The sequence below is a fragment of the Camelus bactrianus genome, chromosome 32 (assembly GCF_048773025.1).
Source record: "Camelus bactrianus isolate YW-2024 breed Bactrian camel chromosome 32, ASM4877302v1, whole genome shotgun sequence".
Taxonomy (NCBI): Eukaryota; Metazoa; Chordata; class Mammalia; order Artiodactyla; family Camelidae; genus Camelus; species Camelus bactrianus.
In genome coordinates this window covers 8,915,257-8,942,895 of record NC_133570.1, presented here as the reverse complement: position 1 = coordinate 8,942,895, position 27,639 = coordinate 8,915,257, and the positions used below count along the sequence as shown (strand labels likewise).

General features: G+C 52.8%; 2 protein-coding genes across 5 annotated transcripts; one reads left to right on the top strand and one right to left on the bottom strand.

The window, feature by feature from the left end:
- Window positions 1-3,961: 3,961 nt before the first annotated feature.
- HNF1A (HNF1 homeobox A) lies at window positions 3,962-19,637 on the top strand. Of its 3 annotated transcripts, none has more exons than XR_012503706.1 (11): window positions 3,962-4,290; window positions 10,707-10,906; window positions 12,452-12,638; window positions 13,024-13,265; window positions 14,075-14,226; window positions 14,361-14,562; window positions 15,226-15,417; window positions 16,552-16,673; window positions 16,757-16,901; window positions 17,054-17,627; window positions 18,337-18,472. XR_012503706.1 is itself a non-coding variant. In XM_010969603.3 (11 exons), exons 1-11 carry the CDS (start codon window positions 3,962-3,964, stop codon window positions 18,523-18,525), a joined length of 2,022 nt encoding a protein of 673 aa, XP_010967905.1. In that variant the 3' UTR covers window positions 18,526-19,637. The 3 variants fall into 3 exon arrangements, 2 of the variants coding, with proteins under 2 accessions (XP_010967905.1, XP_010967906.1); XM_010969603.3 differs by having other exon boundaries at window positions 17,054-17,115; window positions 18,337-19,637; XM_010969604.3 differs by lacking the exon at window positions 17,054-17,627 and having other exon boundaries at window positions 18,337-19,637.
- C32H12orf43 (chromosome 32 C12orf43 homolog) lies at window positions 19,560-26,904 on the bottom strand. 2 transcript variants are annotated; one of them, XM_010969600.3, is made up of 7 exons: window positions 26,748-26,904; window positions 25,089-25,106; window positions 24,720-24,762; window positions 24,442-24,540; window positions 22,100-22,173; window positions 21,463-21,553; window positions 19,560-20,959 (listed from the first exon to the last, which is right to left on the bottom strand). In XM_010969600.3, exons 1-7 carry the CDS (start codon window positions 26,866-26,868, stop codon window positions 20,605-20,607), a joined length of 801 nt encoding a protein of 266 aa, XP_010967902.1. In that variant the 5' UTR covers window positions 26,869-26,904; the 3' UTR covers window positions 19,560-20,604. The 2 variants fall into 2 exon arrangements, with proteins under 2 accessions (XP_010967902.1, XP_010967903.1); XM_010969601.3 differs by lacking the exon at window positions 25,089-25,106.
- Between the last annotated feature and the right edge of the window lie 735 nt (window positions 26,905-27,639).

Below are 27,639 nucleotides of genomic sequence, written 5' to 3'. Positions count from 1 at the left end.
CTCTTTACAAAATGTTATCTTAAGCCACCCTAGGAGAGGTATACTTCTGCTTTATAAATGAGTCGAGAAAGAGGAACTCGTTGCCTGAGGCCACCCAGTGAGGGGTTAGGGTGTTGGAGGGGCCTATGAAATGCACACTAGGTCCTGTGCGATTCTCAAGAAGGCAAAATGCCTCTCCCAACCTCTGGAGTCCCTTGAGATTTGTCCCCTGATTGTGGGGAAGGGCAGGGTGGGGCTGGAACCACCCTTTCTGTTTGCCAAGCATCAATATTTGACTCAGGGGGCCCAGGACAATAGCCTCTCCGTATACTGGGAGCTGAAGTTGGGTTCTGGGGGATCTTCTCTCCTTGGACTCCCTGGAGGGTCTCCCCACAGCCCGCTGTTGGTCCCGCTCCCAACCAAATCCACCTTCAGTCCCAGAGTCACCGGCTCAACCAGCTGGCTGCCAGAGGACCCAACAGTTAATGAGTTCAAAAGTTGTGCAGAGGATCCAGGCCCCACCCTACTGGCTCCCTCTGGTTCCCTTCTAGGAGAAATTTACCAAGGGGCAGCTGCAGGCAGCTGCAGGCAGCAAGCAGGAGAGCCATGAAACCACGAAGGGACAGCACACAGCATCCTCCCTGGCCTTTAGCCTGGACTTGAAAATTCTGCCCCCAGCAGTGAGCTGCCTGACTCCAAACCTACCGGCACTGGAGGAAAATGGAAGCAATGGAAAAACGCAGGGGGTCCCACTTTCCCAAGGGGCCACTGCTAGCATCATCATGTGCAGTCTGACTGCCTGGCTCTGGGGGGACTCTGAGCAACCCCTGTGAGCTTGTTTTCTCCTCTGCAGAATGGGAGTAACAACAGTATCTACTTCACAGGGTGGGTCTGCAAATTGCATATATTACTAAAGCTTAGTGCAGAGCTAAATATACGTGTTCGGTGTGCAATGGAATTTAGCTATTCACTCCACAAATATTTACTGAGCACCTACTATGTATGGATGAGGCAATACTTTAGGCACTGGGAATATAGCAGTGAACAAGACAGACAAAAGCCCTGCCCTACATTCTAGCAGAAGGAGACAAACCATAAATAACAAACATAATATCTAAGTAAATTACAGAGCAGTGCTGTCCAACAGAAAGACATGAGCCACAAATGTAATTTAAAAGCTTCCGATACTAAACAAAGTAAGGCAGACAGAGGAAGACAAACATCATATGATACATTTATACATGGAATCTTAAAAAATGATACAAATAAACCTATTTATAAACCAGAAATGGACTCACAGACATAGAAAACAAATTTACTGGTTACCAAAGGGGAAAGGGGAGGAGGAGGGATAAATTAGGAGTTTGGGATTAACAGATACACACTACTATATATAAACTAGATAAAAAAACAAGACCGATTGTATAGCACAGGGAACTATATTCGATATCTTGTAATAACCTATAATGGAAAAGAATCTGAAAAAGAATACATGAATATATGTATAACTGAAATCATTTTGCTATATATCTGAAACTAACACAGCAGTGTAAATCAACTATACTTCAATAAAAAACAAAAACAAAAGCAAACAATCGAAAAAGAATATACACCAAAAAATAAAGGTTTCTGGTGGTACCATTATAAAAGTAAGAAAAAACAGGGGAGGGTGTAGCTCAAGTGACAGAGTGCATGCTTAGCATGCATAAGGTCCTGGGTTCAGTCCCCAGTACCTCTTCCAAGCATAAATAAACCTAATTACCTCTCTCTCATAAAACAAACAAAAAGCAAAAAGAAACAAGTAAAAATAATTTTTAATTAAAATTTTAAAAAATTTAATTATGTTTATATATTGTTTTGTTTTTGTGTGTGTGTGTGTTTTTAATGGACTCTACCATGGATGTATTACCCTCCCCCCCTTAAATTTAGTTTTCAAATTGAAAAATTTTACCCAATATATCCAAAATATTATTATTTCAGCCAGAGGCATCAGCCACATTTCAAGTGCTTAGTGGCCGCATGGGCAGCACATTTGCCAGCACATTAGGTGCGTGCAAAAATGAAGCCAGAAATCAGAGGAAGGGGGATTGGAGCCCTGGGTCTGGGAGACGACAGAGAAGGGGGATTGGAGCTGATAGATCAGCTATCATCCTTCCTCAGCCCCGCTTCCTCTCCGCTGGCCTGGCCTGGCCTGGCCTGCAGGGAGGGCCTTCTGGCCAATGGTACCTTCTCCCTGCTTCTGTTGCCCAACATATGACCCTGGTTCTGCAGACCCCTGAGAGATGCCCCAGCCTAGGGGGCAGCCCCGCAGCACCCACTCCGCGTACTCCAGGCAATGGTGTACACCCCTTGTTCTGGGAGCTTAGGGCCACCCCAGGGGACAGACTGCAGGAATTTTTGTCCAGGCTCTGACTGGAAGAGGGAAGAGGTGGGTGGGGGTGAGTGAGGGTTAGAATCTGCCTTTACTTAACATTTTGATATTTGTGGTTCATCACAGATTTTTTGCATTGATTTAAAAATATATTTTATTGATTCCTATATAAAATTCACCCTTTAAAAATGCACCATTCAGTGATTTTTAGTATATTCACAGAATGGTATAACATCACCGAATCTACATTAGAACATCTCCATCACCCTCAAAGAAACTCCGTAGCCTTTAAGCAGCCATTCCCTCCCCTCCCTCTCCCCCTCCCCGCACCTGTCCCCTCAGCCCCTGGCAACCACCAATCTACTTTCTGTCCATGTGGATTTGCCTATTCTGAACTTTTCCTATAAATGGAATAATACAATAGATGGCCTTTTGTGTCTGGCTTCTTAGCATAATGTCTTCAAGATTCACCCTTATGAATCAGGACTTCATTCCTTTTTATGGCCAAATACCATGCCATTGCATGGATGGACAACATTTTATCTACCCATTCATCCGCTGATGGATATTTATGTTTCTCCACTTTTTGGCTATTGTGAATAATGCTATGAACATTCACATGCAAGTTTTTATGTGGTAGTATCTTAAATTCTTTTGGGCTTAGCATTAATTCTGAATTTTTAATATATTGCATACAAATATTGTTTTCTCTTGATTTACTGAGTTTTTTGGTGCCCCCTTAAAATTCTGAGCCAAATGCCTGACTGCTCTCACCCTATTCCCATCCCACAAGTCTTCTAGCTGTGTGACTTTGGGGAAGTTGCTTACCCTCTCAGAACCTCAGTTTCCTCCTCTGTAAAATGGGCATAATTCCTGTACCTACTCACAGTGGTTAGGGGCTACTCTGAGGTAATGATGCACATTACAGACCCAGCCCACAGCAGACTTAAGTCGACACAGTGTTCCTCCCAGCAGGCCTGATGTTGGGGCTGGCAGGAAGGCAGCTCCCCAAATGGATGTGACCCAGCCCTGCCCTTGAGGAGAGATGGCCCAATGGCCTAAAACTCCCTGCTGCTTCTGTTCCCAAGGGAAACCCGCTGTTTCTGCTCTCCTGCCTCAACCTGATCCCCGACAAGGTCCTGGTGGGGTGGGACCCCATGCTGGTCACCTGAAGACCTCCCTGTTTCAGCACCATCCGTCCCAGCTGCCCTGGGCCCCCCACTGCCGCCTCCCCCACCCTCTGCTCTGCCTACTCCCAGTGAAGGCCGCAGCTCCCCGTCCCTCGGCGCTGCCATGAGGCCTGCAGTTTGCAGGGTGAAGTCCAAAGTTCAGTCCCTTCTCTAAGCACACGGATAAATATGAACCTTGGAGAATTTCCCCAGCTCCAATGTAAACAGAGCGGGCAGGGGCCCTGATTCACTGGCCACTGGGGCCAGGGTTGGGGGTTGGGGGTGCCCACAGGGCTTGGCTAGTGGGGTTTGGGGGGGCAGCGGGTGCAAGGAGCCTGGTTTGGGCCTGCCTGCTGGCCGGCCAGCACGGAGCCGGCCCACGCAGCTGGGGAGGCGGCCAGCTGGGTGGCCCAGGGCCGCGTGGCCCAGCGCTAGCAGAGCCATGGTTTCTAAACTGAGCCAACTGCAGACGGAGCTCCTGGCCGCCCTGCTTGAGTCGGGCCTGAGCAAAGAGGCGCTGATCCAGGCCTTGGGTGAGCCGGCGCCCTACCTGCTGGCCGGAGATGGCCCCCTGGACAAGGGGGAGTCCTGTGGCGGTGGTGGGCGAGGGGAGCTGGCCGAGCTTCCCAACGGACTCGGGGAGACGAGGGGCTCCGAGGACGAGACGGACGACGATGGGGAAGACTTCACGCCGCCAATCCTCAAAGAGCTGGAGAACCTCAGCCCGGAGGAGGCAGCCCACCAGAAAGCCGTGGTGGAGACCCTGCTGCAGTAAGGACCCCTCTCCTGTCCCCAGCTCCCAAGGAGCCTGGAGGGGCCCACCCTCGGCTCCTGACCAGCCCTTCCCACTCCAGAGTCCCATGGCTGTGGCCTTCATTCTGGATGTTGGTTAAGGGGGACAGGGCCCATTGGAGCTTGGAGGGGGGGTGGTCCCGGCTCGGGGATTGGAGCCTCCAGCCCCCAACCTGGTCCTCTGAGTCCCCACGAGCCAAGGCTCTCAGCCCAGCACTTCAGAAGTGGGGCCATCCCCCCGGGGAGCTCCAAGATGGGGACAAAGCGGGAGAGTCCACAATTCAAGTGGCCGGACAACCAGAGGGCGGAGGGAGTTTATAGCCACCATCCCTATTTCCACTCCCCGAGCCCTACCTTCCCTGCCAAGCACCAGGTGCACCACTGGGGAGCGAGAACTGGGCTTTCGGGGGCTTCCCTGGCCTCCCCGGAACTCAAACATTTGGCCAGGAGGGCCCAGTCTTTCTTACCTGAGGGAAATGGAGCCTCAAGGAAGGAGCTGCTCCCCTTTCCAGCACAGCCTCAGGCCCCCCCACCTCTCCAGCAGGTGCAGTTAGAGGCCTCCCCGCTCCGTACCCCCACCCACTGGCTGGCTCCCCATATCCCGGAGAGCTGGGTGGGTCTGAGCCTGATGCCTCCCCTCTCCTCAGCAGAGTTGACCTGGTTACTAATTACCCACAGGCTTTATTATTTCTCTTTTGTTTTATAAATTTATACATGGCAAAAGGCTCTGATAAGGCCTGTGATCATTAACTTGTAGGGCTGGTGGCCTGGGGAGGCCTGAGCCAACCAACTTCCCACCCAGCGGGCTGGGGGATGGGGAGGGTAAAGGTGAGGGGAAGGGGGTCTGGGGGCTTCAAGCACTGCCCCTCCCCTAAGGCTCTGTAACCTCCATCCTAACAGCCGGGTGGGCGCTGTGCTGAAGTTTCACATGTGTGATTTCTGGCAACACTGAGATGAACTCTGGAGGCAGCTATGAATAACTGCTTCACAGACGAGGGAAATGAGAGGGGAAGTAGCTTGATGAAGGCCACCCAACTGGGACTCCACACCCACTCTCTTTGGTGCCCTCTTCCTCCATGACTGGGGGCCAGGGGCCGGCTGGGGGTGGGTTGGGGAGACTGAGAAAGAGTCCCAGAGACCATCTCTTTTCTGTCCAAGGTCCTGATCCCAGCTTGGGGTGTGGGGGTGGCTGGATCCCTGCCACAGGGAGCCTTCAGGGTCTGCCAGGCCTCATGAGGGCCTGGGCAGGGGGCAGGGGAGCAGCCAGGGCCCCCTGACTTGGCAGGAAGAGGAGGGCAAAGGGCCTCTGTCTGCAGGGGAGGGGCAAAGAGTCAGGCATCGCCAGGCCCAGGGCAAGGGCAGCCCTGACAGGGTGGGGCTGGGCCAGACTTGCTCAGGGCCCCAGATGGGATTGGGGGCTTTCCGGGGGGAGTGGGGGCAAGGGGTGCCAAAGGCCTTACCTGGCTGGGTGGGGCCTCTTGACCAGCAGCCCCTTTGGTGGGATGGTGGGTGGAGGGGAAGGCTTGATCCACAGCACTTGAGCGGGGAACAGGGGTCAAAGTGCTCCCTGGGGACCAGCAGAGACTTGGAAGCTGAGGGAGAGAGGGGAGGCATGGAGGAAGAGACAGGATGTGGGTAGAGAGAGGCCTGGAGAAGCAGAGCAGAGCCAAGAAGCCGGGAGGGGAGAGGGGCTCACAGGCAGCTGGGAGAAGGGGCTGGGGAGAGAGTGAGGCGCCCCAAGCTGAGAGAAGGCTGGAGTGCTTCCCTCCCGCCCCGATTGGGTTTTCTTTAATGCTAACAGCATGCTATTTACTTTCCATTTAAATTTGAGATGTTGCTATAAATTATCAACCAGCTCCTTGTTCCTGCGGAGTTTATAACTAACTACCCGGGTTACTTATTGTTCAGGTAACAAAAGGGATCTGAAAACGCCCCGAAGGGAAAAAGTGGGGCCTCGAGCCCCAGGGCACAGGCTAGAGAGGGTAGGGGACCCCTGATGAAGCCCAGGCAGGCTAGAAAGGATGGTGAAGAGGCAGGACTTCTCACACAAACTAAGTGTGACCAAGTATGACCTTGGGCTAATGTCTCTTCCTCCTCCTGCCTCAGTTTCCCCACCTCAACAATGAATAAAATTCAAACTCCCAGCCTTGGTTTCCTGACCTCTTTCTAAGGGACCTCTCTCCCTTCCTCACTTCCTTTCAGTTACACTGACTTTGCTGATTCCCACCTCAGGGCCTTTGCATGCACTGTGCCTTCTGCCTAGAATTCTTCTTCCAGATCTTCCCGGGGCCAATTCCTTCTCCTTTTTGCTCAAATATCACCTCCTCAGGGAGGTCCTCCCTGACCACCCCATCTAAATAAAGGTAGGCTCCACCCCAGTCACTCCCTCTTCCGTGACTTTCATTAATTTTCACCTGTCCCTTATCATTACCTTATTTGTCTGTCTGTTTTCTAGCTCCTGCCATGAGAACAGAAGTTTTTCCAGGGCAGGGTCTTGTTCACCACTTATACCCCTGATATCAGCCCAGCAGCTGACGCGCAGCAGGAATGAATGAGTGACTAGGCTTCTCTGAGCCGCTGGGGATGTCTGCTGCTCTGGCTAAGGGAGGCTCCTTCCTGAGTGTCCTCCTAGGTCCTTCCATCCCTGAGCAGCTCACACCTCAACCTTGAGGGTCTCTGATCCTCTCCATCAGGCAGCACCAAGGCACTGAGACCCAGGAAGACAGTGGCTAGCGGGTCAGTCTGACACCCCTGACTGAGACCAGCCTGCCTGGGCTCAAATCCCAGCTCTGCCCCATTCTAGCTCCAGCAGGTGATTTTACTTTTCTGAGCCCTAGGTCCTCTGCCAGGTGGAGCTGATAATAATGCTTACCCACAGGGTTAAATAGCACATAAGTGCAACAGATGATTGCTATTATTAGTGGTCTCATTTTACACGAAGGGCTTATGAATGCATTGAACTTATTTTCTCCTCCTGACAGCCTATGAAATATTATTAGCCTCATATCACAGTGGAGGAAACTGAGGCACACAGAGGTTAAGCAACTTCCCAGGGCCACCCGGAGACTGAGTGGCAGAGCTGGGATTCACACTGAGAACTTAGCTCACCCTCCAGTCGAGTGGCCCTTCAGGCTTGTCTCCCAGCTCTGTGACCTTGGACCCACTTGAAACCCCAGGGACCAGTGAGCAAAAGACCCAAAGCCTTGAACTTCTGGTTGACCCCAGGACTGGCAGAGGCAGGAGGAGGGAGATGTGGGCAGACTTTTCACCTCTCCCAGGCCCTCTTCCTTCAGCTGTGGGGCCGGGAGTTCCCAGGACTACATCGTATTGATGATGATGACAATATTTTTCCAAATACTGAGCTCTTACTGTGTGCCAGGCCCTGACCTCAGCATTTCAATCCTAGTAGAAACTCATTCAGTTCTCCCAACGGCCCTGGGAGGTAGGCATGGATTTACCGTCATGTTATAGGAGAGATGTGGGGCATCTGCACATCAGGTGCCAGGTCGCAGCAGTGGGATTTGAACCCAGGTTGGTTTCACTCTCAAATCCGTTAGAGTGAAAGCAGGAGACGCCTGGAGACCTGGCCCCTTAGTTCTGAGTTGGGGAAACTGAAAAGAGCCACGCCCTTGGTAGAGACTCTGCGTGTGCGTGTGTGCGTGTGTGTGTATGTGTGTGTGTGTGGTTGGGGGTGGGTGAGAGGAAGAGAGCAGAAAACAGAGAAACACAGAGACAGAAGGAGAAAAGAGAGATGGAGGGAAACAAAGACAGACTCATATGGGGTCATATGGACAAGGACAGATAGTAAGTCTTTAGTCTGAGCCAGGAGGGGCCCTGTTGAGAGGAAGATCGGGCTCATTCTCTCTGGAGAAGAGAGACAGAGGGAGGGAGGGGCACTCAGGAGGGTGATGACTGCCTCTGGGGCGGGGGTGGGGGGGAGGCCATCGGGCAGCCCAGCCCCAGAATCAGATAAACATGTTTGCCACAGAGCACAAGGCTGGACTTTGTCCTGCCCTTCCCTCCTAGCTCTGACTGGTACTCAGAGAGTCGGGGAGGTGGAGCAGAGGCCCCTAGGAGCCCCTGAAAGCAGGGAGATGCAGCTCAGGGAGAGGTCCAGGGGGGTCTTGGCAAAGTGAGATATTCCCAAGTCCCAGCTAGGTCATTTTGGACAAGGGCTCACCTTTCTGAGCCTCAATCTTCTCACCTGTGAAATGGGCGTACGAGCAGTACCTGCTTCTTAGGGTTATTGTTAAGATTTAAATGACCACCTCTTCACCGTAAATACTCAAGAACAGAATTCCCACAGCTATCATTTTTATACAAATGGGACTTTGCTGGACTGACTGCTGATTATTTTAACTGTCTCTGTCCCCACCTTCCCTTCCTCCCTGCCTGGATAGGAACCGCTAATTAAAAAAAGGAGGAAGTCAGAGGGCCAAAGCCGACGAAAGGCTCTGTGGCCTCCTGTCTCAGAAGGGCATTGTCAAGGGGGCTGGCGAGGCTGGTTCTTTGAGAAAGGAGAGAAGGAAGGGCCGGGGAGAAGGCAGTGAGGGTTGGCTTTAGAGCACCAGGGAGCTTCTTTGCTTTTAGTTCAGTTTTTTAGAATTCAGTTGAAAACATTATATATGTATACGTAGTATACTATATTATGTAATTTACTAAGTACAGAAGAGCAACAGAAAAATGTCCCTCTCACCTCTCACCCACTCCCTGGCACCCAGTCAGCGTCTCCAGGTCACTCTGTGTCCTTCTGGTATTTCATGCGAACCTAAGCAAGTATGTGGAAATCTTTTCTTATCCCACCTGAAATTTTACACAAACAGACAAACTGTTCCATCAGGGGTTATCCAGAACTTTCTCAGTGGGTTTTTACAGCTGCCTTGTACGGAGGCACCGCAATTTAGTTAATCAGCATCCTTTTGCTGGACACTTAGGTTGTTTCCACTCTTCGGCTGTGGCAAGTGACACGGTGATGAATTGCCTCCTGCACATGCCATCTGTCACACGTGCCAGCGTGGGAGGGCTCCCAGTCTAGAAGCCAACTGCTGCATCAGGGTGGTGGGAACACAGGCCCTGGGATCTCACAGACCTGGGTTCAAATCCTGGTTCTGCCTGTTTCAGCATGGTTGTACCTGACACAGTTGTAACAGAAGCCCAGGAGAGGGGGAAGGGAAGAGAGGAGGGTTGAGCCAGAGCAGGAGAGGGAGGGAGAGGAGAATTTATATCGTACAGGCAACCTGACCCCTTCCATTACCCCACAGTGAGCAGAGGACCATATGGAGTAGGAACCACAGGTGGCCTCGGTCCCTTGAATCCCTCTAGTGAGAGAACTTCAGCTCGCAGAGTGGGATTCCATGCTCAACAACAAGGCCTCTGAATGCCAGCCCACAACCCCTTCCCCTAGGACTCTGGAGAGACTGGCCACCTGCCTCGTGCTGTGGAAAGACTGGTCACACCACCGTCCAGGGTTCAGTGCAGATTTTCAGGAGGCATTTTGACCTGTGTGATTTTTACATGATAGGCTGACTCAGAGCCGAATCCCTTTATTTGGGATTCTGCTGAGCTGGTCCTGTGACCTTGGGCAAGAGATACAAGCGACACAGGTGCTCTTAGCCTCAGAGGCCCAGGCTGTAAAGTGGCAGAATCATGTTTCTCTTCTTGTTTTCAGACCCAATCTCTTTTGCAGTTGGTCTCTCTCATCCAACCAACCGTCCTCTATATACCCAACCACCATCTGCCACCCCATCTATCCATCCAACCATCCATCCTCTCATCCAACATCAGCCCTTTACCAATCCGACTATTCATCCAGCCTCTCATCCACCATCAACACATTACCAAGTCATCCATCCATCCATCCATCCATCTCTACACTCATTCATTCATGTACTCATCAAGGGCATACTCTATGTCAGGCCTATTTTGGGTGCTTAGTACCAGACAGTTCCTGCCCTCAAGGTGTTTACAGTCTCTCACAGTGGATAAGACACACCCACAAATAACCTTTTTAGGTAGAATGAGGGGAGGATCTTTAAAGGAGGCTCAGAGGTGAGGTCCCTCTCCATCTGGCTTGTGTAGCTTCTGGTGGGAGTCTGTTCACGTCGACATCTGTGTCCATGTGTCTGTCTAAGTCTTTATCTGTTCCCATGTCTGTGTGGGATTGTTTGGGGCCTGTGATCTCATGTCTGCCATGTGTATGTGTCTACAGGTCTCTGTCCCCATGTCCTTGTGTCCTGACGCGAGTGTCCATACCTCCTTGTCCCTGAGTCAGGGTGCAGGCCGCCAGCTCCACACCTGCTTTCACCCACAATCCCCACCCCCAGAGTGGACAGGGCTTCTGGCCCGCAGCACCGCCAGCCCTGGCTGAGCAGGCCCTGTCCTTGCCCTCCTCCCAGGGAGGACCCGTGGCGCGTGGCGAAGATGGTCAAGTCCTACCTGCAGCAGCACAACATCCCGCAGCGGGAGGTGGTCGACACCACGGGCCTCAACCAGTCCCACCTGTCCCAGCACCTCAACAAGGGCACCCCCATGAAGACACAGAAACGAGCCGCCCTGTACACCTGGTACGTCCGCAAGCAGCGAGAGGTGGCCCAGCGTAAGTAATGACCGACTGCAGCCCCGACTTCTGGGCAGGGCCTGGGACGCCCTGCAGCGCGAGGGTCGGGGTGGGGAGCCTCGCCAGCTGGGGCTCAGATGGGCAGACTGAGAGGAAGTCGGCAGGATGCAACCAGCATTTATTCCCCTATTCTGCACGAGGCACTCTGCAGGAGGGGAGGAGGGTTGGTCTTGGGCATCCAAAGAGGGAAGAACTGGGTCCTTGCCTCCTAAGAGCTCCCTGTGTAGAGGGGAAGTAGGAGAAAAATATCATTTTAATATGATGAGACACGTATTACAACGTGATAACAACAACCACAAAAGCTAGTGTTTATGGACTTCTCGCCATGTGCTGGCCCGGGCGGGCAGAGCACTACAGACAGCATTTCCAAGCCTTGAGCTGGTGGGGGAGGAGAGAATAATCTCTTCTTCCTCAGGAAGGTGGGGGCATTAGGAAGAATCACGCTAGAAGTATGATCTTTTGACTAAGTCTTAAAGTGTGAGTTGAATTTTGACCTATGAAGATGCAGGGAAGGGTGTCTCAGGCAGAAGGAACAGCATGAGTAAAGGCTCAGAGGCAAGGAGTATGCTCAGGGAATCCTCCATTGCAAACCTGGGAAAACCTTATTTCTAAATTTTTTATTCCTACATTATTACTCCGGGAATGGATGGATTTTACATCTCAAGCCTCACACCCCACAAAATCCCAGGTGCACTTTCATACTTTAAAGCCTAAGTGTAAAAAAATCCTTTCGATGTTTCTTTTATTAATTATCCAGTTTTTTTTAAGGCAATACACACTTGGTTTAAAAGTGCTTAAAACTGGAAGAAAATAAAGATTTTTACGATAAAAATTAGATGTCCTTCTCCTAAAGCAGCCACTGGCATTCTCAGTCCCATATGTATCCTTGCAGAGATATTGTGTGAATATACTAACTATGTATGTATACATATTCCCCCCACCTCTCACTCTTCTAAGGATTGCTTGCTGTTCTATTATTTGGAGTTGCCGCTAACTGACCCCCTTACCAAAGGACCAACTGAGAAAGTGGGTTTCTTCTCTCCTGGCTAATACTTGCACTTTAAGCTTGATTTTCAAGTCTGGAATGTTGAAAATAGCTCTGAATCAAGCTCAGGAGATACAGTTCAAGTTTCTGCTCTATCGTGTGACACTGGAAAAATACTTAACCTCCCTGAGCCTCAGTTTCTTCATCTGCAGAATGGAGTGGTATATGTGTCAAACACGAACAAATGCTGATGCTTACCTGGAGCCTTGTGTTGAGAAGGATTGTGAGATGATATCGTGGCTCAGCAAAAAAGTGTGCAGGGGTTGATTAGTGATGTCTGCCTTGGACACAGGCTAAGGAAGTGGTGGTGCGTGTGCTGTGTGTTTGTCACTGCTGGATCAGATATTTCTAAGTTCTAGCTGTAAGCTCATTTGGCTCAGCACCCTAGGGGTGAGAAAGAATCAGGGGCATGGTCAGGTAAGCTGATGTGGGAAGGTGTGATTGGCCAGCGTCCTGCTCATGGCTTTCTGTGCCTACAGAGTTCACTCACGCTGGGCAGGGTGGGCTGATTGAAGAGCCCACAGGTGATGAGCTACCAACCAAGAAAGGACGGAGAAACCGTTTCAAATGGGGCCCAGCATCCCAGCAGATCCTGTTCCAGGCCTACGAGAGGCAGAAGAACCCCAGCAAGGAGGAGAGAGAGGCATTGGTGGAGGAATGCAATAGGTAGTATGGCTTGTGGTCAGCAGGCCTGGGGAGAGGCTGGGAAGTGGGAGGCTCTGGGTCCTGAGGGACATGGCTGCTGTTGGCCCAGGAGTTCTCAACTCCCGCTCAGTGTCTAAAACCTCCTGGTACCCACTCCCCCACCACCCTGAGCAACCTTTGAGTGGCTGCTAGTCTCACTCATCCTTTCTACAACCTATGTGTACTGTGCTCACTTTATGATTGAAAAGACTAAGAGAGGCTAAGTCACTTGCTCAAGGTCACACAGCAGCCTGGGATTGGAACCTAAACACTCAGGTAGTGCCCTACTTCTGAGAACCCTCCCCAGACCCCAGGAGAGGGTTCTTCTGCACCCGCCCTGGACGCTCACGAATGGTCATTCCTGCAGGGCGGAGTGCATCCAAAGAGGGGTGTCACCATCGCAGGCGCAGGGGCTGGGCTCCAACCTTGTCACGGAGGTGCGTGTCTACAACTGGTTTGCCAATCGGCGCAAGGAAGAAGCCTTTCGGCACAAGCTGGCCATGGACACATACAGTGGGCCGCCCCCCGGGCCAGGCCCGGGCCCCGCGCTCCCTGCCCACAGCTCCCCCGGCCTGCCCCCACCCGCCCTCTCCCCCAGTAAGGTCCACGGTGAGTGCCTTGCGGGCAAGGGGATTAGGACGGTGGGCAGAGGGAATATGGGGGTAGGTGGGAGAGTTGGGGGGCCCCACCCCAGTGGCAGCAGCCACCCAAACCTCTCAGCACTTCAGTAGGGCTCCACTCCATTCCATCTGCATTACTTTCTGGTCTCCTCTCCACTCCACTGACCACTCAACTCCACTCATGCCATTGACTCAACTCTGCTTGATTTCAATTCAATTCATTCCAGATCAAATCAACTCAATTCATTTCAGTTCAATTCAATCCAATTCATTATAATCCAATTTGGTTCCTTTAAATTTGGTACAGTTTGATCCAGTCCAACTCCCAATCGATTCAGCTTAACTAAATGTATTTCAAGGAAATTTGGCTGGCTAATTTTGTAGAGCTCAGTTCAATTCAATTCAACTCAATCAAGCTCAATTCAGTTCAGGTTTGATTCAACTAGCTTCAGTTTCATTCAACTAATTCCAATTCTACTCAACTCAGTTCGCTGCAGTTTCATCAGCCTCTGTTCAGTTTGGTTCAGTTGTCTTTAAGCACTTGGAGCACTTACAAGTCAGGTACAGCACTAGGCAGTGGGGGCCACAGAGCTCATTAAACACGGCCCTTGTGTTCAAGGACCTGGAGGCAGCCAGCACAGGGCCTGGTGGGAAGTGGACGCTCAAGCAAAGTTCGCTGGCTGCATGAAGAGGGATGGGACAAGGGGCCTTCGCAAACCTATGCAGTGTGGAGTGATGGGGGCCCTGGAGGCGGGTAGGCAAGTGGGGTGCTGAGGCTGGACACTGCTTCCACTGCAGGTGTGCGCTATGGACAGTCTGCAACCAGTGAGGGGGCAGAAGTGCCCTCAAGCAGTGGCGGTCCCTTGGTGACAGTGTCTGCACCCTTGCACCAAGTGTCCCCCACAGGCCTGGAGCCGAGTCACAGTCTGCTGAGCACAGAAGCCAAGCTGGTGAGTGTCTCCCCCATCCCCATGGTGGGGGAGACCTTTCCAACCCCACCTCCCCTTGGCTGGGAGATTCTGGAGCAGTCTCCAGGGAGGCAGGGTGTGGACTCAGCCTTACGCAGTTCGGCTTCCCCTCCAAGGTCTCAGCCGCTGGGGGCCCCCTGCCCCCTGTCAGCACTCTGACAGCACTGCACAGCTTGGACCAGACATCCCCAGGCCTTAACCAGCAGCCCCAGAACCTCATTATGGCCTCACTCCCCGGGGTCATGGCCATCGGGCCTGGTGAGCCGGCCTCCTTGGGCCCCACGTTCACCAACACAGGCGCCTCCACCCTGGTCATTGGTAAGCTGGTGGGGGTGGGAGAGCACCTGGGAGAGGGGCTCATGGGGCTCCCATGGAATCCAGGAACTGTTAGAGCCCCAGGACTCATTCATTTGTGTGTTTATTGAGTGCCCACCCCGTGCTCCATCAGCAATACACACAGGAACCAAACAGACCAAAATCTCAGAGGCCCAACTGGGGTGGCAGACAGCAAGCGTAATACATAAATTATACACAGAGCGCCTTAGAAGGTAAACAGCTATGGGAAAACAGAGCGGTGAGGAGGACTGACGTTTTCTAGGTTGTAGGTGTTTCTTTTTTTTTTTTAAAGTCCAGGAAGACTTTTATTTGTGGGAATTAACATGCAGAAGTTCAATATATATGACACATAGGGAGCTGCTAGGAGAGGGGTACAGAGAGTTAACCCCAGGGCCTTTGCACTGCTGTGGAATCCCTCCAGGGAATCTAGTTTGACACACCCCCTGCCCAGAGAAGGGGAGTTGCTTGCCAGGGCCATGTAGGTTAGTGACAGTTCCTAGTGCAAGGGTGTTTCCTGACTGCCTTGTCCCTCCTCCAGCACACTGGCTCTAGGAAGGAGGGAGGGTGCCCCCAGTGGGTCTGGGCTGGGTCCGGGGAGGCCACAGGGGTGGCAGACCTGGCTGACTCCTGCCCCTCCCGCTCCAGGCCTGGCCTCCACTCAGGCCCAGAGCGTGCCGGTCATCAACAGCATGGGCAGCAGCCTGACCACCCTGCAACCGGTCCAGTTCTCGCAGCCCCTGCACCCGTCCTACCAGCAGCCACTCATGCCCTCGGTGCAGAGCCATGTGGCCCAGAGCCCCTTCATGGCCACCATGGCCCAGCTACAGAGCCCCCACGGTGAGCGTCCCCTGGCCCCACGCTGGGGGAGGCGGTGGGAGAGGTTGGCTTAAGGGAAGGGGGCGGCTTAGCAGATGTGGCCTGCGCGTCTGTCTGGTACAAGTGCGAGCGCTTCTCTGACGGGGGCTCTCCAGGGGCCCAGGCGAGTGTCTGTGGGCCAGAACACGTTTCACTGTGTGAATGTGCGTGGCCATGTGTGTGCACACGTGGGTTTGTGGGAGTGGATGTGCGCCCTTGGGGCCGTATGTATTTCAGGGTTCACTGTTGCTCAGCCTTTAGAAAGGTAACATGGTGGTCACAGCATGAATTACATAATGCTCCCAGCAGGGTTTGGGGCAACACCCCGTCATCAAACACCATGATTCCTGCAGCAAAAGGCAGAATTCCATGAAGTAGGCTAATAAAGATTCACATAGCCTCACACCGCGTTCAGGTCAGATTTTGCCACCAAATGAACTTTAGTGCCAACCTGACAAAAACCTGTTGGCTTTCAGACCTTTTTGGAATTTGGAATCATGAACAAGGGATCGTGGACCTGAGTATCTGTGGCTAACAGTATCTGGCTAAGAGCATCATTTATGTGTGCACATGGGTAGTTGTGTTTTTATCGGGGTCCACGTGAGAATATGCAGTTTATGTTGCTTTCTCTGCTGGCGTCTGCTGCTGTGGGGCTGGGCACTGCCGGTGAAAGGCTGGGTTACACTGTGGCGAGGGGTCCTCAAGGCAGAGATGTGCTGCCCGCCTCACCCCCTAACAGAGGCACCGGCCTTTCCCTCCAAGGCTGGTACTTGGTACAGTAGTATCTGTGCCTCCCAGTCCCTTTCACCCCTGTTGTCTCCAGGTGATGGGAGGACCTGGGTTTGGGTTCCTGGTCTCCCCCAGGCTCCTCATCACTGAGACAGGCGGAGCAGCCCCTGTAGCTGGGGAGAACATCCAACCCCTCCATCTGGAGCTCCCAGTTTTGGAAATTAGCCCTGAGTCCCCAACATCCCACTGGGTGTTCACCAGGCTCACGCTCCCCGTATCCCCGAGTCCCCCTCCCCTGCCTTGAGGCCCTCCGGGGAGGGGTCCAGCCCAGCCCAGCCCAGCCCAGGTGCCATGTCTGCATCCTCCTCTCTTCTCCCTCCTGGCCAGCCCTCTACAGCCACAAGCCAGAGGTGGCCCAGTACACCCACACAGGCCTGCTTCCGCAGACCATGCTCATCACCGACACCACCAACCTGAGTGCCCTGGCCAGCCTCACACCCACCAAGCAGGTAAGGCCCCGACCTGCCTCGGCCCCTCCTGGGCCCAGCCCCAGCACACACCCTGGGGGCTCAGGAGGCCGCTGTTCCTCCAGGTCTTTACCTCAGATGCTGAGGCTTCCAGCGAGTCCGGGCTTCACACGCCGGCATCTCAGGCCACCACCATCCACATCCCAAGCCAGGACCCTGCTGGCATCCAGCACCTGCAGCCCACCCATCGGCTCAGTGCCAGCCCCACCGGTGAGCGGCCTTTCCCTGCCCCCTTCCTTGCTGCTTCCACAGCTGGGGAGGAAGCTGTGGGCAGCAGACGGGTGTAAATGGAGGGGCACCTGCACTCCCCCAAAGTGAGCCCGGGCGGACAGGAAACCACAGGAAACGGGCCTATCTCACAGGAACATCTATTCACTCAGTCGAGGAAAAAGAACCGGAAGAGGCAGTAAAGGGCAATCATGAGGTGAGAACTGGGCTGGCTGTGGGCCAGAAGTGACTCAGGGATGTGCTGCCTTGGCTCAGGGCTTAGCATTTTTTGAACTCCTTGCCAACGGTTAAAAATTAAGAGTTTTCACAGGTTTCTGACTTCTCTTGGAAAATCGGAAGGACTCATGCTCCCACGTAGCAATCAGAGTGTGGGCTCTCCAGCCCACCACGTCCCACCCAACCCGTGCCTTTCCACCCTGACGCCCCGAGTCTGCAGCCCCCATGTCACAGTGAAGAGCAGGCACTCTGGAATCAGGCTGCCAGGCTCTGAGGCCTGGAGCGGCTGCTTGCTGAGTGTCACTCTGGGCAAGTTACTCCCCTGTGAGCCTCAGGCCTTGCATCCAGCCCTAGTGGCTGCAGGGACAGTCACCGAGGGCTCCACGGCCCAGGCTCCACGCTCTGCCCTTGAGGTGTGTGTCATCATCCCCATTCTACGGATGAGAAAGCACTCAAGGAGAGGGGCTTGGCTGTGCCCCCGACAGCTACTAGGTAATGGGGCCGGGACTTGAATCCAGGTTCAAACTCAAAGCTCATTCTCTCAACCGTCTGAATCAGTCAGGTTCTCCTGAGACGCAGAACCAATAAGAACATGTACACACACACACACACACACACACACACACACACACACACACACACACACATTCATACATATATTGAAGGAAATGGCTCACACGACTGGCAAGTTTGAAAGCTGCAGGGCAGGGCAGGAGTTAATACTACAGTCCTGAGGCAGAATTCCTTCTCTGCGAAACCTTAGCTTTTGCTCTTAAGGCCTTGAACTGCTTGGACAAGGCCCAGATACATTATTGAGGGAAATACCCTTTGCTTAACATCAACTGACGCAAGTGGTAACCACGTCTACAAAACCCTTCACAGCAACACTTGGATTGGCATTTGGCTAAGTGACTAGGTACCAAACACCAGCCAAGGTGACGCATAAAACTAACCACCACTGTCTCACCAAGGCTTTTCTGATGTTTCCACTAAAACGTGCTGAGGCCATTTCCTGGGAGGCCCTGGAACCTGGCTGGGGGTTAACAAGGCCTGAGGGTAGAGGTTTGACTTTGGGGTTCTGGTTACCTGCTAAGACTCAGGAGGAGGCGAGGCCCCATGTTCCCATCCTGAGCACCCTGTGGGTCCGGAGGGGTCAGGCTGGCCTTGGTGTGCAATCCAACAGCTTCACCTGCCTCTGCAGTGTCCTCCAGCAGCCTGGTGCTGTACCAGAGCTCCGACTCCACCAACGGCCACAGCCACCTGCTGCCGTCCAACCACAGCGTCATCGAGACCTTCATCTCCACGCAGATGGCCTCTTCTTCCCAGTAACCATGGCAACTGCCTCCCATGGACTGGGCCCTGGAGCCTCCACAGCCTGCTTGAGGGGTGACGAGGACATCTGAGCCTGCAAAACTTCCGCTGTCACGGGGCTGCTGCTCTCCCCTGGAAAACGGTGCCTCGGTCCCCACCCTGCTCTGCCAGCATCAAAGATGGGGATTCTGAGGTGCCCCAACCCAAAGAAGGCTGCTTCAGTGCACAAGAGGGGACTGTAGAGAGCTGGGAAGCAGTTTGTTCCCAGTGCGACATGGGAGGGACTATCCCTGCCACTCAGGGTACATCTTATGACTTGGAATAGAAAGGGGGCAGCCTTTGGACTCTGGTACCCCAAGGCTGGGCCTGTGGAAAGCCCTGGTATCCTGAAGGAAATTGCCAGCCACACTTCTCAGGACACAAGGGACAGAGGTCATGGATCAACATGGCCCTATTCTGTCACCTATGCCCAGCCTCTCTTCCTGCTGTGAACCCCCATTTGGACCCACCCCTGTCCCCAACTCACATCAGCATCGTCTGAGTGGCTACTCTGTGCCAGGGGCCCAGGGCACGCAGGCCTCACCAGCTTCCCTCGTCCTGAGCCATCCCTCTCCCTGCCCCTGTGACCTCCAATTTTCTTGGACATACGTCCCCCCCAAGCATCAAGCCTTCTGACGCCAGCCTGGCATCCTGCTGCTGCTGGAAAGCCCCCCTCAGGGCTAGACGTCATTCTCATTCCTATGGGAGCCTCGTGACTCTGAGCCTGGTGTGAAGTCGAGGTCCTGGGGCAGCAGACCCTTCCTTGGTTTGGAGGAGAAGCTGCTGAGCTCAGGAGGCAGTAAGGCAGGAGCAGCTGGCAGAGCTGAGGTGCCCAGAGGGAGGAGAGGCAAGACTGGCGGAGAGGCTGCCACCTGGAAGCCTGGAGCCTGGCTGGCTGAGGCGATGGGGAGAGGTCCATGCATTCACAGCACCCCCGGAACCTGAGGCCCTGAGGGACAAGGCAGCCGTGAAAACCCAGGGCTCATGTGCCCTCATCATCCCAGGGCTGCTGCAGACAACCTGGCCCTCGTGGACCGCCTCCATCCTGGTGCAGGGGGAGAGCTGGCACCCCTGCAGCTTGCAGCCGGCTAAGGGCGAGCCTGTACATTTATTTAACTTTTAGTAAAGCAAATGAGGAACGTAGCAGAAACTTCTTGTGTGTCCACACGTTGCCCAGAGTGGGATGGGCAGGCAGAGGGGAGCAGAGGGACCTGGGGGCTTGAGTCTAGCACACCCACTCTCACAGCCCACGTGTCTTTCTTGCTCTGCTGAATCTCCAAGGCAAGGTGATGAAGCCAGAACTTCACCTTCACCTTGCACGTCTGCTCCTTCCTGCAGAATACTCTGGTCCATGAATCCCAGTCCACAAGCGCTGTGATACTTCCTTGAAGCTGGGGTGCAGGAACACTCCTAGGGATGTAGGCAGGAAGACCCCACCCGTGTGATGCTTACTTAAAATGGCTCATCAAGATTTAGCACTGACAGGGAGGCAGCACCCAAATCACTCTGTTACATGCTAGGTTCCTTGACAATTTATTTTCCATAATCTGGTTGGCTCAGAGACAAGACTATGTGTGGCGTATTCACCCATGTGGAGAAAGGGGATTCTGGAAAACCGGGGGAGGGGGAAATCTCTCTCCTTCTTTTTCAGGCAATGTTATATCAAGTCTGTGTTGTTTGGCGGGAGAAGCACAAAACTCCTTCCAGGCCTCTGCATCTCGGGGTCCCCCTCCCCTGTCTTCTTCAGATTGTCTCCCACATCAGGTGGAGGAGGTGGAGGAGAAGGAAAAGGTCTCCCCTGACTTGCTCTCCTCAGACAGGACTGAGGAGGTGGAAGCTCTACCACTTGGCCATCAGCTTGGGTAACTGGAGGCTCCTCTTGCTTCCCGAGGCCATGGAATGCTCTGGTACCACAGGCCGGCCCCAGCCCCAGTGGGAGCCCGGAAGGGCAGGGCTCAGCTCAGGCTTCTGGCCCTACAGCTACGCCTTTGCCCTGGCCCTGGGGCAAGCCCCAGTCATGGGCAGAGTCTGGACTTGCCAGCCAAGTCCTTGAACTGGGAGAGGGAGGCAGGGCGTGGAAATACCTTGTCCCCAGTGGGCGCCCCTAGTCGGGCTGGGCTCAGTTTGCAGGCACAGCTGTTGCACTCCTTGCTGGTGGGAATGGGGAGGCCTCACTGGCCCTCTTTGCCTTTTTCTTCCTTTTCTTCTTTTTGGTTCCAAGTGGCGCCTGGTCTCCGTTGAGCTCAGCGGACTCCTGTTCCTGCTTCCTGACGGCGGCCTTGCTTGTGGTGGTGGTGGCGGTGACGATGTCGGTGCTGGCCTCCTTCTTGGCTTTCTTTTTCAACTTCTTTTTCTTCTTCTTCACCTTTTCCTCCACGTTGACAGGGCCGTGGATGGCAGACTCCTGCAGAATGTCGGAGGCTGACACAGCCGCCTCCCGGCACCGCTGCAACTCCTCGCCGCCATCGTCACTGCTGCAAGGGGAGGGCAGGCAGGGTCAGCTGGAGTCGGGATGGGGCCCCAAGGCTGTCTCTTGCTGCCTCAGTCAAAGCCACCAGAAAGGCCACAGAGAGGGCAGCAGTCAGGGAGCTCAGTAAGGTAGACCTGGGTTCCAGTACTGGCTTCTCTGTTTCCCAGCTGTGTGGCCTCTTTAAGTGACTTAAGCTCTCTGACCCTCAGTGTCTTCATCTATAAAATGAGGATCTTAACAGAGCCCAGGGCTCCCAGGGATGTCCTGGGAGTGAGGTGTCTGGCCAAGATGGGTGCTCAAGAAGCAGCAAACATCCAAAGCCAACTCCCAGTGGAAATTCTCCCCCTCCCACTGATGCACTATTTCTCCAGCTGCCTGACAGGGTCCTTCTGGACCTGACCAGAGTCGGCTAGACTATTCGGGGGAGGCAGGCGGTGGGGTGCAGAACTGGCCAAGACAGAACAAGGCCAAAGCGAGGGCACTTGAGGAAAGGGTGTGCTGTCTCACCTGGAGCTGGAAGGCAACCGTTTCTGTTGGGGCTTGGGGGTGGCCTCCTTCTCAGGGCCTCCGGGGATGGATGTGAAGAAAAGCCGGAAGCCTGAAATCCAAAGGGGCGGAGTCAGCATCCCAGGGGCCCCCTCCCCGGGTGCCTCAGCTGCCCTGCCTCTGCCCTCAAGGAGCTCCCAGTCCACAGGGAATGGTGCCTCACGGGATGAGGGGCACGCTTATTGCCTGCTGGAGCGAGAGGACGGGGTGCTTGAGAGGAGGCCAGCTGCCAAATCAGGTCAGCACGCCCTCTGAGGCATCTGGAAGGCAGCAGTTGAGCCTCCTGCCTCAGGCAGTTTCCCAAGTGGCAGATGACTCGGGCATGGGACAGAGACCCCAGCAGGATGTCTGTAGTGTGCACTGGTGAGGCGCTCCTGCTCAGGGCCAGACAGACGAGGTCACCTCAGGCAAGTGCCTGCATTTCTTGGAGTCCCAGCCTCCCTCACAGCTCCCCCTGTAAACAGTGTCAGCACAATACCAGCCGCAGACAGGGGCTGCAGGGATGAAAGAAGGTTGCATACAAAACTGTATTCCCGGCTCCAGACTCACAGCAGGTGCTTAATAGACGAGAGCTGTTATTAATAGTATAACTGCTCACCATCATCCTCTGGGGTGACTCTCTGTACTTCAGCCTTTCTTGGCTCCTTCACTACTTCTGAGATGGTAATGGAGCTAAGGGAAGAAGAAAGAGGAGATGGTTGATTTAGGATGTGATCTGGGGTGACAAGGAAAAAAAAAACTTTAATTAAACCTTTTTTTTTTTAAGTGGAGGGGACAGGGTAATGTGATGTTAAGTGCAAAAGGAGAGAGCATACTGGCCCGATAAAGACGCTCATGCTTACAGCCCTTGCTAGCTCCCACTGCAGTGCCTCATTTGTTTAAACCCTACTTGATTCCAGAAAGTGCTGAAGAAGTTTTGAAAATATTCAGTCCAACAGAAGAGTGCAATTTTAAATGAGGCAAAGAGAAAATAAGAGCACAAGGGACAGAATGAACCAGGAGTGTGGTCAGGAAGTCCCATACACTTGCTAGACAGAGGGCACACACTGCGTTCTGAGCTTCCTGGCAGCAAGCAGGAAGAAGGAAATATGACTAATCTAGAAAAAATTGTTCTGAGGTTGGTGCCTAGAGCAGGGCAAACCTGTTTTATTTGGTTTTTGTTTTTAATTTTTAAATTTTTAAAAAGCTTGAGATAACTGCATACTGACATGATGCAGTGCCAAGAAATAACATAGAGGAAGATCCCACATACTTGTCACCCAGTTTCTCCCTGTGGTAATACTGGGCGTGACTAGCGTCCATCATCACAACTAGGAAACCAACTTTGCTACAATCCATGGAGCTTTTTCATACGTCAGACCTGGGTTTTGAATCCTGATTTTGTCACTTAACAAGGGACTTCATCTCTCTGAGTCTCTGTTACCCATCTGTACACTGGGAATGGTCACAGTCCCTGCCTCTTACAGCTGTCACAAGGATGAAATGAGATAGGGTATATGAGGCACTCAGCACAGAGCCTGGCTTGTAAGCAGGTGCTCGGTAAATGGCAGCTATGACAATGATGAAGACGATTACCATTGTAGAAATAAAAAATGAGCCTCACAGGACCCCTCACATAAAACTGGAGATGATGCCAACCAGGCGCTGACTCTGACCTGAGCATCTAGCAGTGGTTCAAGGTTGGTCCATAAGGGACATCAGGCTATGTCTAGAGATATATCTGGTTGTCACAAAAGATGAGGGGGAATGCCACTAGGGTCTAGTGGGTAGAGGCCAGGAATGCTGCTGACCATCCTGCAGTGCACAGTATGGCCCCACAACCCAGAAAGCTCCAGTCCCAAATGTCCATAGTGCCAAGGCTGAGAAACCCTGATGTAACACAGGACCAACTGGAGCACCATTTCTTTAGAGAGAAATACGGAAATGCTGCAGGGAATATTCTGACCATGTGTAACTAGCATCCTGCCGGATTTCTACCTGGGGAAATGGCCGATGTAGGTCACTGCAATGCCAGGTGGAGAAAAACTGCTCCCATGGACTAAAATGCCAACTGTCCTTCCTCAACACGTTCAGCACACTCTCGGGTCAGGGGACGAGCACTAATGTGGGGTGCAGCCTGCTGAGGCCTGGCCCACCGTTCTGTATCAGAGGAGCAGCCACTGTGCACTCTGGGAGGTTCATTTGTCCTTTTAGATGGCTATTTCAAATTGAAAGACTGTGGCCTGGATGTCCTCATCTTCCTTTTAAATCCTGCTAGGCCTCTGTCCATCGGAAACGGGTCTAGACCAGCCTGTCCTGAAACGTGCCCCATGCCCCGCTATGGGTCCTCCGTAGAACAGAGGCACTGTGGCCACATGACTCTGGAAGACGCTGAGCTACACAAAGTCACACAGGTCTCTACAGCAGGGCTTCTCAGAGCCTTGACTATTCTACAAGGAATCCAAATCTCCAGGGCACGGGGGGCACACAGAGTGCAGCGTTTCCCAGCCTCTTTGTTGCTGGACCCCTTCTGTCGAGAGCCACGCTCCAGACTCGCGTTCCTTGGCCCCCACTTTAGGAACGCTGGCCTGGATCTTTACAGATTGTGTTCTCTCAGTGCCTGGCATACACAAAGCACCCAAGAAGCAGTAATTCTGTCGGTCCCTTGCCCTCTTGCGGTGGGAAGGAGCTCGCTCATCTCGGGCTCCCCTTCTACTCTGCTGGTGGCCGGGCGCAGTGGTTAAGAGCATGGCCTTCAGAGTCAAAGCCACTCTGCTCCTTCCTTCCTATGACTTCAAGCAAGTGCTTCTACTCAGAGGGGAGCCTCTATTTCTACATTTGGACAGACCCTATGTGGCAGGGTGATTATGAAAGCAGTGAGGTGACGGATGCTAGCCCACGGGAGCCATTACTGTGCATATTGATTGAGGGTGGGAGAAGAGAACAGAAGCTTCTGGTTACCTGTCCAGCAGGGCTCCCAGCTTCTTAGCTACGTGGGCTCGGAATTCGGGGGTGGTCTGAAGCTCGTTGCCATCTTGTTCGTGCTCATTCGCCTTGTGCCTACAACACACACAAAAAGGCTCACTTCCTGCAAGCTTAGAAGCTGTCCCCGTGAGGGCAGGGACAATGTATGTCTGGTTTACTCTGACATCGCAGGGTCTCACCCAGCCTCAGCCACACAGCAGGGGAGCAACATCAGTGAACAAATACATGAAATTTGAACCCACAATGCATGGTACCTGAAGCTCGGCTGGGTGGTTGGCAACTGAGTATTCGCAGCACCTGTGGAAAAACAGAACGCTGAGGCATTTATAGAGGAAATGACAGTAACAATTGTCAAGTGCTGTATTTTATGTGATTTACATGCGTAACTCACTGAATCTTCCTAACAACCTCACGGGGGAGGGGTCACAATTATCCCCATTTTGCAGAAGAGGAAACTGAGGCAAGGAGATGTAAAAGAGCTGAGCCAGAGTCAAACAGCTAGTAAGCGACAGAGTTGAGGACCCAGGCTGTCTGGCCCTAGAGCCCTGCTCTTAGCCACCATGATGAACAGGCAAGTCTAAGGATCATTTGATTTCAGTATTTATTGAGTACCTAGTACGTACCTGGCTGTGTGCTGAGTGCTGTGGAGGAGAGAGAAGGGGACTCAGTTATGCTGATCACATTTTTCAAGCTAAGACAATGGGGATGCCTGGCCTGGCGGTCACCTGCTCAACCAAACACTGAAGGTCTAATATTATCCGGCTGGTGTTCCAGCTGCTGAACAACTTAGATGAAGATCCCAGCCCTCATGGAGCTGACATTCTAGTTGGTGGAAACAGATGACAAAAAACACACACAATTAAAACACAAAATTAGATAATAGGTACAGGGAAAACACACAAAGCAGGGGAGGGAGGTAAGGAGTGCTGGTTGGGGATCACTTTATAAAAGTGGGCAGACAGCTTCACTGACAGGTGACACGTGAGCAGAGATTGGAGACCATGGCTATCCAGGAGAGTCTTGCAGGCAGAGGGAAGAGCAGCTGCAAAGGCCCTGAGGCAGGGGCCTGTCTGGTGTGTTTCAGAACCAGCAATGAGGCCAGTGGGGCTGAAGCCCAGGGAGCGGGGGTAACAGCAGAAACGGAGAACTTGTAGGGGCCAGACCACGTGATGACTTGGGCCTTGAGGGAGGTGAGGGGCCACAGGAAGGCTGTGCACTGAGGAGGGACACACATGCATTCAGGATTTTACAGAATCTCTGGGGCTGCTGTGAGGAGCCAGACTGCAGAGGGACAAGGGCGGAAGCAGGCGGAAGACTGCTGTAGTAACTGAGATGGTGAGAAGTGGCAGGACTCGGGATGTGAGTATTTTGAAGATGGATCAATGGGATTTTGCTGATGGTCTAGACAGACAGTGTGGGAGATGAGTGAAAGATGGCTCTGAGCTTTGTGAATCCTGGGACAAAATGTGCTTGTGTTTTTAAGAGGCCAACTGAGCCAAATGGACACTTGGTAATTCGACCCAAAGCAGGGCCACAGCGCATCAAACACTCCAGGGGACACAGCTGACACTGTGGTCTGTGTCGCCGGCTCTGGAGCACAATGCAGGATGTGAAGTGCCCGATGCTCCTGGACTTGAGGAATTTGGAAGCCTGGGATACACGGTCTTTAAAGACCTGGTCCTTCTTGAGTGATCACAGGAAGAAGAGGATTTCTTCTGTCACGACCACAGACCAGTGGATGTGAGGTTCTGTCACGGAACAGAAGCAGTCAGATCCCAGGCCCCAGATGACAAGAGTTCAGTTGAGCCCTGGCTCCTCTACTGACGACCTTGGACAAGTCATGTTACCTCCCCAAGCCTTTGTTTTTTCTAATCTATAAAATAGGGATAGATTACTGACCTTCCAGGGTGAGTCTGAGGACATAATGAAGTTTTATGTTGTTTCGGACACTTCGTTTGCATGTCCATTCTCTCCCTGGATTTGTAAGCTACCGGAGTACATGGTCTGCTTCTTTTTATCTTATCTCCAGCTCTCGGCATAGTGCCTTGGTGTAAAATAAATGTTGCAAAAAGGAGTCAAAAGTGTACATTGCCCTAAAATTAAAGGGGTCTGAGGGTTTGGACGACCAGTTCCTCATCAGTGGATTAAAGACCTCCCAACCCTGGAGCCTTCTCGGGGAAAGAAGTGGAATCCCGGTGACTCCCTCCTCACCATCCATCCTCTTAGGCCGCAGGGGAAGATCCTACGCCCTTCGGCCAGACTCCCTGAACACAGTCCCCTACCGGCTGTTGGCTTCACCGGCCCCCTCGGGCGCTGCTCCAAGCCCCAGGCCGGCATCGCTGCCTCGCGACATCGTTGCACCTCCTCCGCGTCGCTGCTGCTGCTGCTTTCCAAATCGCTCATGGTGCCATTGGGCGCCGCCACCTTGAACCACCGCAAAGGATTGTGGGGAGCGCCTCCACGACCCTACAAGACAGCGGGAAAAGCGCAAGGCATTGTGGGGATTGTAGTTCTCAGCCTCAGGCCGCCATTGGTCGCAAAAGGTCTTGGAGGTTTCCTTAAACGTGAGAGCTAGGAGGGCCTAAGAGATCGACTTAATCTCTTATTTAATGCATGATTTAATCTCTTATTTAATGCATGGATGAAGACTCATACATAGTAATATCCCAAATGTGACTTTTTACTATTAATGACAACTGAATTTCAGGATCATTTGTTTTCTTTGTAATCATGTGTGTTATATTTTTATGCATCCTTTTCTTGATGAGGAAAATGAGACCTACTCAGGGGAAGGAATCGCCTAAGGTCACGCAGGGGGTTAATGACAGAGCCAGGATTGGTTTGCAGGTTTTGATCCAGGGCACTTTCAATATTTCCATTTATTCCAGTAATTCCGAAATCCATCTGGGCATCGGAAGAACTTCAGGGAACTCATTAAAACGCACATTGTTGAGTCTCACTAAAACTAACCGAATCAGAGTCTCCAAGTGGTGGGACTCAGGAATCTGTATTTCCTCCAATATTCTAGGGCGTTGACTATTTGGTACAGTCTGTGAACCAGCAGCATTGGAAACTCATGGGAGCTTGCTACAGATGCAGAATCTTGGCATCAGCCCAGAACTACTGAATCAGAACTTGCCTTTACACAGGACCTCCAGGTGATTTGTGTGCACA